The sequence below is a fragment of the Rhea americana genome, unplaced genomic scaffold (assembly GCF_003343005.1).
Source record: "Rhea americana isolate MKP2758 unplaced genomic scaffold, rheAme1 scaffold_45, whole genome shotgun sequence".
Taxonomy (NCBI): Eukaryota; Metazoa; Chordata; class Aves; order Rheiformes; family Rheidae; genus Rhea; species Rhea americana.
Window position 1 is genome coordinate 3,093,986 of NW_028186590.1, and position 15,055 is coordinate 3,109,040.

General features: G+C 37.2%; 1 protein-coding gene across 4 annotated transcripts in view; it reads right to left on the bottom strand.

Annotated features, from left to right (window-relative positions):
- The window catches only part of SLC17A5 (solute carrier family 17 member 5), a 27,690-nt gene extending 13,515 nt beyond the window's left edge, over positions 1–14,175 (bottom strand). For 2 of the 4 annotated variants that reach the window (XR_014897153.1, XM_085316046.1), the window contains exons 1-8: positions 11,518–11,599; positions 10,681–10,877; positions 9,037–9,270; positions 8,479–8,566; positions 4,945–5,031; positions 3,699–3,817; positions 2,780–2,938; positions 428–560 (exon numbers count right to left, since the gene is read on the bottom strand). Coding sequence is in view for 3 of the 4 variants with exons in the window: in XM_085316046.1 (XP_085172172.1) it covers positions 428–560; positions 2,780–2,938; positions 3,699–3,817; positions 4,945–5,031; positions 8,479–8,566; positions 9,037–9,270; positions 10,681–10,877; positions 11,518–11,584 (1,084 nt within the window). In the remaining variant the exon portion in view is untranslated. Of the gene's footprint in view, positions 1–427; positions 561–2,779; positions 2,939–3,698; positions 3,818–4,944; positions 5,032–8,478; positions 8,567–9,036; positions 9,271–10,680; positions 10,878–11,517; positions 11,600–14,111 lie in introns of those variants that run through there. The other 2 variants (XM_085316049.1, XM_085316048.1) reach the window with 2 other exon arrangements.
- Positions 14,176–15,055: the final 880 nt, after the last annotated feature.

Genomic DNA, 15,055 nt, shown 5'->3' on the forward strand with positions numbered 1-15,055 from the left:
CCAAAAAACACAAACAAACAAACAAAAAACACACTACCACCACATAGACCTTCAAAAACTTCTTGGCCTGACAGCAATGCAGAGGAGAGGAAAAAGCACCAACACTACACATTGAAATACAGACTATTTCCAGCTAAGGCAGCTAGACAAGCACCAGCCATGATCACAACACCTGGGTTCAGAAGAATACTAGAAGATAATATGATGCCGTATGTCCAGTGCAGCAAGCAGATGCATACCTTTTAGTTTTACTTCCACACCCTAGCACAATTAATATTACTGAAGAGCAACTTCTCTCAAGCCACATGCAACCCTGCTGAATTTCACAGTGGAATGTCACACCATCCTCACAATGTCTTAATTTCTCCCAGACTGGCCTTATGATATGTTCCAAACAAACAAATAAAAAAAAAATACTTGCACCTACCTATTAAGGTAAAACATTTGCGAACACAAACAGTAGACAAGTTCCATTTTTCTCGTAAATAATCAGCAATTTGTCCAGACAGAATTATACATAACCAGCAGCCAAAATAAGGCAGGGCAGATAAAAAACCATTCTGTTAATGATGGGGAAAAAAAAAAGAAAGATAGTTACAAAACACTGAACCAACAATTCAATGTGCTGCAAAGTCATCTGTGTTGGAGCATTAAGACAGACTTAACTAAGAGATGTCACGACCATCCACATAACTATTGTTGGTTTTATCATAAGAGAAACCTGGGCCTAGAAAAGGCAAAGCAATCTAAATTTAATGATGTGTAAACTTTTCATTGCATGACTTAATCCTCAACTACCAATACAGTAAATCTGAAAAATTCACAGGTATAAATCAGGAACTGGGTTTTGGGGGAAAAAAATATATGCAGAATCACAGAATGGTTGAGGTCGGAAGGGACCTCTGGGGATCATCTAGTCCAACCCCCTACTTGAGCAGAGTCATCTAGAGCAGGTTAGACAGGATCACATCCAAGTAGGTTTTGAGTATCTCCAGAGAAGGAGAATCCACAACCTCTCTGGGCAACCTGTGCCAGTGCTTTGTCAATACATAAATATACTTCACTTCCATTAACCTTATCATATGATATTCCAGAAACAGCCATTTCAAATACAGCAGGCTATCAAGTGAACAAGTGAATTACTAACCTAAGTGGAAGCTGTTCATACTGCCTAAAACTGAGAGCTATATGGAGTCTCAGGGGTCTATACTATTATAACTCTTCAAGACTACATAATCCCACATCTACGCTGAAATAGCTGATGCTGCCTATAACCAGAGACAATATAGAAGTTAAAAACTTCCATCAGATCCAGTCTATATACTATATGATCACAAAATAAAGCTATTACTCATGACCCACCATTATGTATACTAAAGTCAGCCACTAACTCCTATTACTTTAATTAATAGTTGTTTAGTGACTCTCATCTTATTCTGCAGTTTTTCTGAAAAGGGAAACAAGAAGTTCTTGCTGCACAGATTTTCAGCCTCTACATACATTTATCACTAGCTATAATTTGCCAAAACTTTGGTTAAAAAGGTATCTGGATGGATATTGGATGGAATTGGATTGAAATGTTTTAACATTTATATACTACTATAAAACATAGATTTGTCAAGGAATAAGAGAAAGCTTCCCTACAACATTTAAGATTAGCACCCCAAAACGCATCCAAGAATCCACTCTATCAGCAAAGATGCTGCCTGTTGGGTTTCAACGTTCAATTTTAAAAAGTACAGTTTTGAAAAAGCCAAATTTTGATGAGAGTCTCAGTAATAAAAGTTGTATTTTGAAGCACTGTTCAAAAAGACAGCAATATTAATTGTTCCTTTATTATAGGTTGGAAACTGGTAGACTATACAACTGTTCTAAATGTGCGACAGCAAAACTAGTCCAGCATGATTATACAAGCTTAACAACAGCCAGTACTTTGAAGTCACTCCATAAAGAAATATAACCCAGAGACATAGGAAACCACTGCACAGCAGAACTTACTGGCATTTAATGCAATAATGTTTTACAAAACAAATGCACGTAGGGCTGTGGTAGCAAATGCCTTTACAGACATTTACTCAGGTATTCCCCTTAGGAGGCATAGTAAGGAACTTTAACGGCAACTTCTTTCACATAGGCTTTTTTTCCAGCCATTCTGTAGCATGTCCTACTCTTCTGGCACTCCAATTTTGCATCTTTTCCTCCCAGGACTGCTGACATCACTTYATTCTTGCAAGGTGTACTTCAACAGTTTACTCTAAACCTAACTCATGCGTTACACTGGAAGGAGACTATGCTGAACATCTTGAAATCTCTATGAGAACACCTTTTTACTTTACTTGGAGGAGCTGGTATAGCTTAATTCTGCTATCACTGGAACTTTCTCATTAAAGAAAAAGTCACACAGTCAATCATTATGAATAGGAATGTATTTTTTTTCCCTGATAAGCAATTTCACTTTTTAAAATTCTCCTGAAACACACTTTCTGGACTTCAGAAGTTCTGTGGTTTGGTTTAGTCCTATTCTCCAAAGGAAAATATTTTTCTAGTTATTGTTTTAGATTATAGCAGTTAAAAAAGTAGCATGCATGTTCAACCAGAAGAATGAGCTGAAAAGCTAGTGTTAAAGCTGATAAAGCTGATACAAATACCAAATAGAACCAGAAGCCCTGCAGAAAATACAGTACAGAACACCTGAGATTTACTATTTCCCAGCTACATATTCACATTCCAAGATTCTTAAATAAGTTTGTCCATTCTAAACAGTTCTTATTTATCTCACCTCTTGTGCATCAAACCGCAGGATCTCCTTCATGTATGTTGGCAAGAGCGTGAGAAGAGTATAGAAAGTCCAGTTATAAGAAAAGTGCGCCACAACAATGGCCCAGAGTGGCACGGACTCCAATATCTCTCTCCAGGGAACAGATTTCTGTGTTGAAAGCTAGCACAYGGGAGGCAGGGAGAAGAAAAAAGACAGAACCATCAGCAGATAAAAATGAGTATTTTACTATAGTCTTCTGACTCTGTCCAAACGAACAGCAATTATTCATTCAGAAGGGCATAAAATGAGTCTATGTTAATAGACAAAGTCACCATATCAGCAATGAAGGAATTGCTGTGGTCGGTTTTCACTGAAGGYATTTTAAGGTATGCTACTGCTCTGTTTACTACTGCAAAGTAAGCCAATTCCTAGTATTTTTTATAATTGATTTTAAAAGTATGCCTTCTCAAGATTTRTTACCTCCTATTTGTACTATCAACAATTAAAGTCACTCTTCATGTGTTTATTGAGCTGAATCTTTGCTATTCAATCTCATGTAATTAGCTTTGATCTCTCAACCAACTTCACAGGTTGGAAATACGTATCTGCAATCATAGAAATAAAACCTTACACATGCTTTATGAACTGTCTCATGAGAAAACAGTTTGGAAACACTCTGCTAATAGCAATCCCCYCTTCTTCTTACTTTAGACAATAAACACACATGAAAAAATGTATAAAATATCTATCTACATTTTTTTAAAACAAAGTTTAAAGATGTAATAGAGGTCTGGGTTTTTTTTAGTTTAAGGGTTTTTAAGTTTCAGTTTAATCTTTAGATTAAGGATRTTTTTCTAGCATTATGCTAGAAAGTAACTGAGCATTATGCTGACTCCAATATTTATGTTCTCAGTTAATTAACTGCAACAAAATGCTATACCTGATCTTTTAGAGAAGAAAGTATATATTCTCTTTCGGTATGTGAAATGCTCCTGTGAGTTTCTGGTGTATCACTAACCAACCACATCCAGAAGAAGAACCATAATACCCCAAGTGCACCTATTATTGGGAAAAGATGGGTGAAGAAGGAGAAATAARAACAAAAGCAATTATACTGACTAACTCTTGGATGATTTAGTGAGAGAAATAATGTTCATTAAAATTATGAAGATTTTTTCCAAATGCTCTAATATAAAAACATAGCTCCTAGAAGCAGCTTAAGTACATACATTTAGAGGTAATAAACAACAAAGCAGGCTAAGCAGGAAGCTGGCTTTATTTGTGGCTTTATTTTTTTGTTTGTTGTTTTTAGAAATGTCTCACACAGCAAAAAAAGTTGCAGACACGCACTTTGTATTTTTATCAGTCACTTAGAACAGCCACAGAGGATGTTTCTCTCAGAGGAGGAAATAAAAACCTCTCATTAGATCTAATTATAAAAAATAGAGAACATACACATTAAAAAGTGCTACATAAAGCTTAACTGATATACCAGTCTTCCTTTTCTTTTTTTAAACTAAACCCTAGAACTGTTAGTAAAAGTTATTCTTTTCAATAATCAGTCCAAATCAACTGTACTTTTACATAGTATTACAATTCACTGTTTCCTCTAATTCTGCTTTAAGCCTGTTCGTTTACCCAAAATTGTTGAAGAAAATGTAATCCTTTTTATTCTAATTTTTCCCTTCCCATCCAAAATATGAAACAGCTCAGACATGTACATAGACCTATTGAAAGCTGCACTTAGATCTATGACACGCTACTAGAAAATATTTTCTGCTTGAACCTCTTATGGAACAGCCCTACAAYAGCAATGACTTTTTAGATGTTCTTTCAGTTGTACTAGAAATTTGTTCCTAGGATTAAAGTTATTAACTCAATTTCACACTTCAAATGAGAAATTACAGTCTGTTATTTCCCAGTGGTGGGAGAGCTGAGAACTGTTGATTTGCACCAGCTTTTGTTCAACTGAAGGACAGCTTTGCTCATTGGAAGCTTAGTTTATATAGCCACTTTCAGGAATCTTCCTAGCCTTAACTAACTGTAACTTCCCAGGAGAAAAATTAGCACCCTTACATGTCAAATTTGTCTTTAAATCTCATTTAAAGTTTCATGTAAGAGGTACTAATACAACATACCATGACTTCTGAAAAGTGTATGGATTATATTCTTAAGTAAATGCTTACCAAATATGTAAAACACGTAAATCCAATTCATATAGTAGCAAATTAAACCAGACAGTGGCAGAGATACAACGGTTCCCAGCTGTGCACCTACCAGAAGAAAGTAAAAAAACCCCAGAAGTTTTTTTTAAAAAAAATCTATATATCCCTTAAACTAAGTGGCATTGTCACAGCTATTTTAGTGTAAGAAATCATGCAGAAAATACACTTCACCACCAGTAGAGGGCTGCCATTTCATCTTAAAGAAACAGAGGCACCAAAAGCTGCTTTGGAAACGCCACAAAAAAGGACTCAAAGTCATAAACCACATTACACACAATTACAAAATTACAAGCAAAAAATAAAGAGTGGACAAAATGTACAGGCGTTCTCGGTATTTTACTAATCCTCAATAAAGTGTGGCCCTAAATATGAAATGCAATGAGAAACATTCAAAACAATACAACTTAGCAAACTGGCATTGCTAGAAAACGAGATGGAGTTGATCACAGTACAATTAAGAACTTTTTGATAAAAATATTTCCTGACTTGCTATCTTCACTTTTCATTGCTCATAACCTCTACTAGCTCCAGAGGAGCAGAAGAGCTAGGCACAAGAGCCAGAGGACACCCAAGCAATCACCCACTTCTAAATGCGYGGTCACTTAATGGGCCATCACTTAATGTGGAGCAGGATCAAGCCAGGAGGAGGAGAAAGATCAACAGATTTCAGTTCAGATGCAAGTCACAAGCCAGAAGGAGCTATTCCTGAGTTTATAATTCAGGATACTGGAACAGGATAGCTGTTCAGGTTTCCTTCCCCTAACCTAAACTAGGAACAGAAACCATACTATTTATGTACTTAGGAACTCTCAACCGGTGTTAACTAACGAGCAGATTTTGTCTCTTAATGTTAGTTATATGATCACTTTTCCAAACCTCATCTCAACTTGGAAAACAGTAGTTTATCTTGACATGTCAGTTTTCTAGGGTTTAGATGTCATCTTCATGAGAACAGTCATTTTTCTTTTGGGTAGAAAGCTTCAATCACAAACAAGACCACATATTTAATATTAAATACAAGTCAAAATAACAAATACRTGCCACTTTGGCTACGCGTTCTCAAAAAAAGTGACTAAATAAGCCATGAATCACGAGTGCCAACTACGAAAATTGGAGGGGAAAAGGAAATATTTCACTAAATTTACACAAGATGGCTTTGGCTTATCCATCCACGTCTGTGAACAATTGCTAGTTGGGGGCCCCTGCCTCTTCTAGCTTKTACACTAGCATATGGCTTCACCAGATACAAAGACACAATGCACAGTACTGCTAAAGCAGGTAGGTGCCAATTCCAGCCCTCCTCTCTGCTTAACTTGTGCTGGCTTTCACATGCAAACTTCTAAGTGGATTGAACTCACTAATGCAGCAGAAAAGAGATAAAAAGAAAAAAAAAGAGGGAAGAAAGAAATCTTCCTGCTGCATTAGGTGGGTTGAAGCAGCTCGTGGAAGGGTGTGATGAGTGCTGCAATAGCCAGAAGCAAGCATGTGACTTGCGGCTAGGGGGGAAGGGTGCAAGGAGAAGGCAGGAAGAAAGGATTACAGCCTCCTTCCTTTTGGCACAAGTGAGCCATTAGACTGGCTTAGCTGCTTGTGAACCACAGCCTTAGTTTACATAGTATAGCCTGTTTTCTTGCTTAAACCCAGTTCTAAGAACCACCATTAATTCTGCAGTAACAGAATTAACACTAAGAACGARTAAAACAAGCAATTACTTCACTAAACGAAGGCAAAATTGTCCCCTTTAAAGACATAATATTAATTTTGACTAGTGAATTTAGAAACCTACATTTTTAACCTGTCCCACAAATAAAAGCACYTCTTGCAGCAGTATCTGAGACCTTGGACACTTCTTCCTTGATTCTTCCAAAGGCAGTTTTTTTGCTTAAACTCTTCAAKATTCTGCTCAATCTTTTTCTTCCTTTATGAAAGGTCAAGAAAACTGGGCCTGTTCAGCCTGGAGAGACGATAACTGAGAGGGGAGCTTATCGATATAAACAAATATCTTAAGGAAGGGTGTCAAGAGGATGGGGCCAGACTCTTCTCAGTGGTGCCCAGCGATAGGATGAGARGCAACAGGCACAAACTGAAACACGGGAAGGTCTGCCTGAACATGAAGAAAAACTTCTTACTGTGAGAGAGACAGAGCACTGAAAAAGGTTACCCTGGGAGGTAGTAAGGTCTCCTTCCTTGGAGATATTCAAAAGCCATCTGGACAGAATTCTGGGCAATGCACTCTAGGTGACCTTGCTTGAGCAGGAGGGTTGGACTAGRTGRTCTCCAGAGGTCTCTTCCAACCTCAACCATTCTGTGAGTTCCACTACTAAATTCTCTTTACCTTTCATTAAGCAGCTTCATAGCTGCTTTCAAGCAGCTTTTTACATTACTTTAAACCTCAGAGGAATGAAGGCTTAAATTTTTTTTGTAAGTATGCTGCATTTTGGTGCATGGATACAGRAATAAGAAAATTCTCTCTCCTTCTTCTAGGAGAAGTTCTAGAAATCATCATCTTACTGAAAGTTTAGAGAACAGCAAACAATATTGCAAATAGTAGTAAATAATGTTACTAAGAGGACACAGTTTAGGAAAAMCTTAGAACAGTTTTAACAGTACAAGATACAAAATAATGGCAAAAAAACCTTCCCATTTTTCTTATTTAACAATTATTTTTGTAATTACTTTCTTTCTTTAAAGAATATTATATTAGAAATTGTTTTTCAATATATAGCAAAGCTTAGATCTACTACATTAAGTGAAAATAAAAACACTACAATTCTCTTCAAATTTTCATAAATTAAGTATTTTAAAAACACATCTGCATAAACAGAATCAAGGRAAAAATTCTAATTCTTTAGATAAAATTAAGCTTTATAAACATCACAATATTATATGTATTGAGAATAACTTCTTTCTCAGCTAAGGACTGGAAAGAAAGGAAGGCAGTTATTACCTTTTTTAATACAAGAGAACATCTGAAGTTATCTATTAAATTTCAATAGCTTCCTGCTCAGGAAATCCTTCACAGTTGACTACATTAAGCTTGCTTTTTTAATATATACAAAGCTAGCAAAATTAGTACTTTTTTGAGCATTTATAATACCACTTTTATCAAAACACTAAAAGTCACAGCACAAAAAAAATTAACATTTAGCAGTAGTAACAGTTAGCAATTTCCTAGCTTAATAAAAAAATAAAAGGAATCAGAATACTTTCAGAGAACCATGTAATTGTTAGGTAAATGTATATCCTGTATCTCTCTGTTAGCAAAATGTACCAAATATAGTCTGAAGTTCATACTTAGTTGTAGAACAGTAACTTTTATCAGGATTATCAAAAACATCTAAAAAAATGAAGATTACAWATGCAAAAACAAGATTTAATTTCATGTTATGCTTTCCAGTTTAAATCCTGATTAAAACTGGCAGTATAAGTTCCTTTAAGTCAATCCTCCCTGTAGTAAAAATGTATAATCCTGTTATCAGTGTGGGAATTTCTAACCTGCATAAGAAATACTAAGGAGCTTGCTGCGTTCCAGTGGAGGAGCCCAGGAAGACCACATTGAATGCATAGCAGGAAAGGTAACACCCTGGAAAACAAARATTTGTTCTGTTGAAGTGTGACAGTTCTAGAACTCTTTTCAAGTTCCCACATTTCAAAGCACATTTCATTAAAAGCAGTAGTGCAATTTGTTAATTTCTTTAGCAAGAAACTAATTGATGAAGTGTTCACACTGTGAGACTAATTAGTCAAAATTAATTTCTCTCCTGCTTTTGATATTGCTTTGAACTCCTAATCTCTGATGAATGACAAAAAGGATAATTGTAGTTGCATTTTATAGGTGTTCTTGCAAATAAAACTATTTTCTTATTCAGAAAGCTCAGACTAGGTAAATAGGGTAAACTCTTTAATTATTAAAAAAAGTAAAATTAAGCTACTCGGAAATTAAACAATTCACACACTTCAAAAAACATAATGACTCCCACAAAGCCCAATCACTCTAATTTATTAATAAATTATTCAGATACATTTTCAAGTTATGAAGAGAAAAAGGATTACCTCTCCCAGTCCTTCCAACGCTCTGACGGCTATGAGATAGCCGACTCCCAGATTTGCTGCTAAGGGAGTAAGTAAGGTGAATACAGAAGTACCAAAGATGCCAAACCCCAGCAACAGCTTCCCTCCAATTTTGCTTGCAAGATATCCACCTGGAATCTGAGTAATGATATAGCCATAGAAAAAAGAACCAAGGATCCATCCCTGAGTATCAGCATCCCAAGAATATTTTTTTCCCTAAAAAGAGAAAACAAAACCCAAGATGCAGTAAGCTCAAAATTGCAGTTTCTCTGGTCATATTAAGAAAGACTTTGATCCATCATTTAGTCCTTTACAGTTAAATTACAGATCTTTCACAGGATCCTCCCTAGTRTCTTCCTTTACAGGCATCTATACTGCAGTAAAAGTGGTGTTGAGAACTGAATGAAATAATTTACAGTTTGTACAGAGGTATGTAGCCTAAGTACAAAAATCATAAAAGAGTATTAAGTAAATGCTTGGGCAGTTATTCCTTGCCAAGTTCCAAGCAACTTGGATGTAGGTACTCACCACCGGGATGTGCCTACATGAATGTGAATCCCACATCTGTATCAGTGTGGGCATTCTATGTAACACTAAAGAAAAGATGCAGAATGGCTCTCTAGAAAATGGCTTTCCCTATAGGAAACTTACTGGAGAGAAAAATCAAGCAGAGAAATGGAGACGCTTGAATTAGATAAAAAGAGCAGCCAAGAATAAGATTCACAAGGATAGGTCAAAGAAGAGGACAAGCATGATGAGGGAAGATGAGTTTAGTGGACAAAGTAATAACCACAAAGATGACAGAGACATGAAGTCTGAAGCTATACGGGAAATGAGCAAAAGGACACTGACAGTTCCAAAGAAATTCATTTTGAAGGATGGGATCACTTCCAAATGTATTATTTATGAGCATCTAAATGAGCAACAAACATTTCACATAAGTGAGGAGAATTTTCTTCCCAGTTTACAATTATAGTTTAATCATGATAAATAATAARTTACCTCTAAACAAGCAAAGTAAAGGCAGAAAGAGGGGGAGAGGCCTCAGTAATAAAAATTCAGTTATAAGGCGAAAAGCATCTTTTCACATCCAACAGAGTCCTGCTCAGTTAGGGAATGGGATTTTAAGGATTACTGGAAGGGAAATCAAGAGACAAAGGATATAAGATGAGAACCGTGATATGGGAAAGAGACCAAAGAACTGAGAAGGAAAAAAAAAAAACTACACGTTAGGTAACGTGTAATGTATTTCAGGCCATCAAGACTGTATGAAAAGCAGACAGGCAAATACAGTCACTGACGAGAACTCTGATGAAGATGTAACAGTCACAGTCAATTACAGGCATAGTGAGTCATATTAGAGTTACAAGGTCAGATTAGCCTATTTGTAAAGGATAGTAGACAGAGGATGTACGTAAAACAACCTGACCATGAGCAAAGCGCTTCTAAATCAGCTAATCATTTAAAGCTATAATTTTCAGAATATCTCTAAGAGAACCAGTGCATATTCTGAAAGGGCTACCTACTAAAGAGCAAGCAGTTCTCTTGTTACCTAAACATGAGTCAGAGTTGTATTAAAAACAACTTTAAAAATCACATTTCAGAAGAATATAAATGAGACCTTACCGATGTATTGCGAAGAACATTGATAGTAGAGGAATGTTCTGGACACACATTGGAAGTTGTATTCTTTGCTAAACTTATGTTAGGTTCTACCATATCCACCAGAGCAACACTGAGGTTCACTCGTAAGGCATAGAGAAGGAAGAATCCAAAAAACGCCAGCAGTGCCAAATTGTAGCGAGCTGAGCAGCATGCAGGCACTGAAATGAGAGAGTAAGAAGTCAGATTCTGTTAAAAAAAAAAAAAAGTAACAAAGTTTTTACTAGTAATCTCAGATACTTATGGGTAAGGAAAAATAAGCAAAAGTTAATTGTTCTACTCTTAATGAAGGTACTGAATAGGGGTAATGGAGCTTAGGGGTGGTAACTACCTGCCCATTTTCCTACTGATGTCCAAAACACAAAAGTAATTCTGATTTAAACTAGCAGATGCTATATGCCTAAGTATAAGTGCTGCAGTGGAAATGTGATGTATGGTTTGCAGAAAAGGATTTAAATACATGGTTTCTAAAGTCCTCTTGAATATGCAATGATAATTATTCGAACTGGAACTTCATACTAAGAAAATGAGACTAGTGGGAAGCCCATCAGATATTTGAAAGTGGTTCAACACAGCCAGATTCTTAAAGCAGATCTAARGAACAGCTGGTGAGATTCCACACTGTTTTCTAGGACAAATTTCCCCCTAAACATCTGCTTATAAACCAGGCTGTGTTTTCTAACAGTTACCAAACRAAAACCCATCAAACTATCAGAAAGGAGAATGACAAATCCTGCTGTGGCACACTGTAAACATTTATCAGTTTCCCAGTTGCCCACTCTGCCCCTCTTCCGCCATTACCATACAATAATAAAGCCGCCAAAGAAAAACAGGTCTTAAATTTAGCACGAAGTCTGTGTTTCAGCATTTAGCCAACTGTGTGTGTTACAGGACAGACTCTGGTATCTGGGTTTAAATAGCTGACACTGTTACAGATTCCCATCTCCCACTCTGCAGTCGCACACAGCAAGCAGCATTTGATGGAGGTCGTTCATCAGTGTCAGATCATTCTTGTTTGTCGTTCCAATCAGTCAAATTGTACTCCGGACAGCACATCATCAGTGGCTACAGGGAGACTTTTCCCCAACTTTTTATGAACTGGGAAGGTACTGGTCACCTTTTCAGGGAAGGAGGAGGAAAAGTGATGTTTGGTTTACAAAACAAAGGAAAGAAAGGGAAAGAGATCTAAATGGTACATAGAACTAATATTACTCCCTCTGTTCTCCAGGACACTTCAGAGATCAAATATAGCTTTTTGCATATGATGAGGATTGACTTACATAGTTTGTGACATTAACCACAAACTCCTAACAATGTGATCCTTCTCTAGTCATTCCAAGGGGTAACAACACTGGCCTGACTACCAAAGTTGAAGAGTCATCTTTGTTGCAGAGCTGCTCTTCGGCTACTTATCTGCACAGAACCTGTACCTCCATGCCAAGAGGGTCTTCGCCTGTCCACGTAATGACTTTCATGGGAGCAGCTATATACTGAAGTTAGTCATCTCTAACACTGAGGCTTTACAACTAACCCCACAGTCTGTTTGGAAAGTAGTGTAAGTTTAAAAGCAAGTAGCCAATCCTCTCTGTATTTTGGCAAACCCTTGAGCCCAAAGATTCAAAACTGTACCACAGTATAAGAACAGATGAAATAATTACGTGCCTTGCACAAGAGAGCTAAATGCTAACAGTAGAAGATCTGACCGGGTAACTGATGAGAAACTTTCCTATTGCATAAATATACAAACAAAACAAGCCTTATGGATTCARGAGAGATTGTTATGGACTTATGGGAAGTAAACGTTATTTGGTACAGCAAGAATCAGGTTTGAATACTGATTATACTCATCTTAAAAAATAAAGATATTTTCCTGCTAAAGCACACCCACAAAAGCATGATTGCTAAATCCTAACAAGGTACAATCAACTACAGGAGAGAAGAGTAGCATAGGATCCAAGCACAACTAAATAGTCAACCCTCATGATGGTATACATTCGAAATAATACCCCCCAAAAAATAAAGATAACAGAGGAACTTCAAATGTACTTCCTCAAAGACAACTTATAATAGTAAGTGATCTTAATGATGCATCATACCAACACTGCAGATACAGTAGGGTTTGCCAATTTGTGAAAAGCATCTCATGTGGGAAACTAGATTAAAAAAAAAGCAGAAAGAGACACAAGGAAGATAAATCTTTACTTCCCTTAAAAAAATGAAAAAAAATGAAAACTCTGGCAGGACTGAGGATCAACACCTGAAAATACAAYATCAGTATACAACAACTCAATCTTTCTCTGGATATGCAGACTTTAAATGATGGCTAGAACAAGTAGTTCTATGAACAGCAGGACTGACTGAAGCCTAATCAGCTGCTGCTGTATGTCTCTTGCCTGGATTTTTTGATCTGCAGTAAGAGGCAATCAGCTTTTCCAATGAACAAGGTGTCTAAAGAATCTCTCCCTCCCATGAATTTTCTAGAAACAGAAATGAGCTTACACTATTTCTTCTTTCTCAGTGGAGGCGGCAGCACCACCTTTCTGCAAGACTGTATTTTTCAGGAAGGCTGCAGAACTCAGCAAAAGGATAGAGAAGGGATAGAGAAGATATTTAACAACTTAAAACCAATAACCATGCCTTCCAGATCTGTGTTAATTAAGTCTTGTCTACATAATGTGGAAAAGGCACATCTGATTTTTAAATGAAATCAAGGACAGCAGCCAAGATTTTATTGGTTACTTAAGAACAACTGACACCTAGAACAGGAAGTTCTTCTGCACAAAAACAAGTCAAACTGCTTCACTGCCCTTTATCTTTGTTTAAAAAGCAATTTGTTCCAAACAGAAATTTGTAGTCAGTTAACTTATAACAATGAATATAACTGCAGGTAAGGCTACTTAATCTTTCCACCACTCTAGTTTTATTTGCTGGAGTTAGACAGGCAATAATAACAGAAGGCTGAATATCATGCTATCTTCATTTCCTTGGAAATGCAGATGAACTGGAATGTCCATTATTTCTTCCTCTGGAAACTCTTGTTCACATATACATCTTGTCTGAAGAGCAAGCTTCACTAAAACGTTTATATAAGAACTTATCACAAATGCCAGATTTTTTTCAACTGTAAACAGATTGGCATAAAAATCAGACTACCATGTAGATCTGCATGTCTGAAATAAATGTCTGTTAAATTATTGCTTTCCTGTCTTTTYGCTAAGTGCATTTGCACTACTGGAGAATATTAGATCAGGTTAGCAAAACCGAAGAAGATTCCAGAAGATTCTGGATGCATTTCAGTTATCTGCCTTTTAAGCAGATGAGGTTGCAGAACACACTGAGAAAGCGACAGACATTTTTGCTCTAAAGGCAGCTAACCACAATACTCAAACCCTTACCTCCATCAGCAGTCTTGGGTCCTGCATCTATAGTTAACGATGATTTTGGGAGCATGTTTTACAACACTGTGGCTATAACTGAACAAGATCTGTACTTTCAGTTAAAAAAAAAGAGTTAGGTCTGTACTGAAAGTCACAATGCAGTTAAAGGAAGTTACTTTTCTGTTGTAGTTTTCCTTGTGGGTGAGGTGAACTGCTTCAACTAGAACGTGATGCATTGTGCAAACTTAAGAAATTATTGCTTTAATAACTGTCTTGAACTCAAATTCCTCTCTAGGAACAACAGCCACTCTGGCAGCAGCTATACATTTCCAAAGTATGCAGAATATTTTTGCATAGCATATCACGTGATTTGTTTTTATAGTTTGTCTACACTGAAAAACCACACAGTGYGGACAACACTTTAAATATGCAAGATCTGCTGTTAAGCCCTGTTGTTAAGACCTCATAGCAGTTTTTTCATATAATTATCTGCATACTTTATTTTTTTTTCTTCTCTGTAGGTCTACAAGAAGCAAATAGCCTTACTCACGTTCTCTCTTAAAACGAAACTCTACTATAACCTTGCTGGAACCACAGGAGTTGCTAATAGCTACGCCAACGTTTCAGTTAAGACTACCCACATCTCTTCGTTAAAAAAGAAAAAAACTGAGATATATCCACACGCGAATTAAGCGGTATGAGCGCACTTCTGCTCAGTGCTGAGGACCAAACCGTGATCCTTGTGAAGGCATGCGGACACGGCTGGCTCGGCACTCGCGAGGAAGCGCGCCCAGCCGTGGCAGACCGAAGGGCAAGCCCGCCGCCCTCGGTACACAGCCCTATCTACGCGGAGAGCCCCCGAGCGCCTTGCGACGCGACCGCAGCGCTCGTCGCGCTCACGCGGGATTTGGCGCCCGCAGCCCGCGCAGCGACCAAGGCGCTTCCTCCTGCGGGGCGCTGCA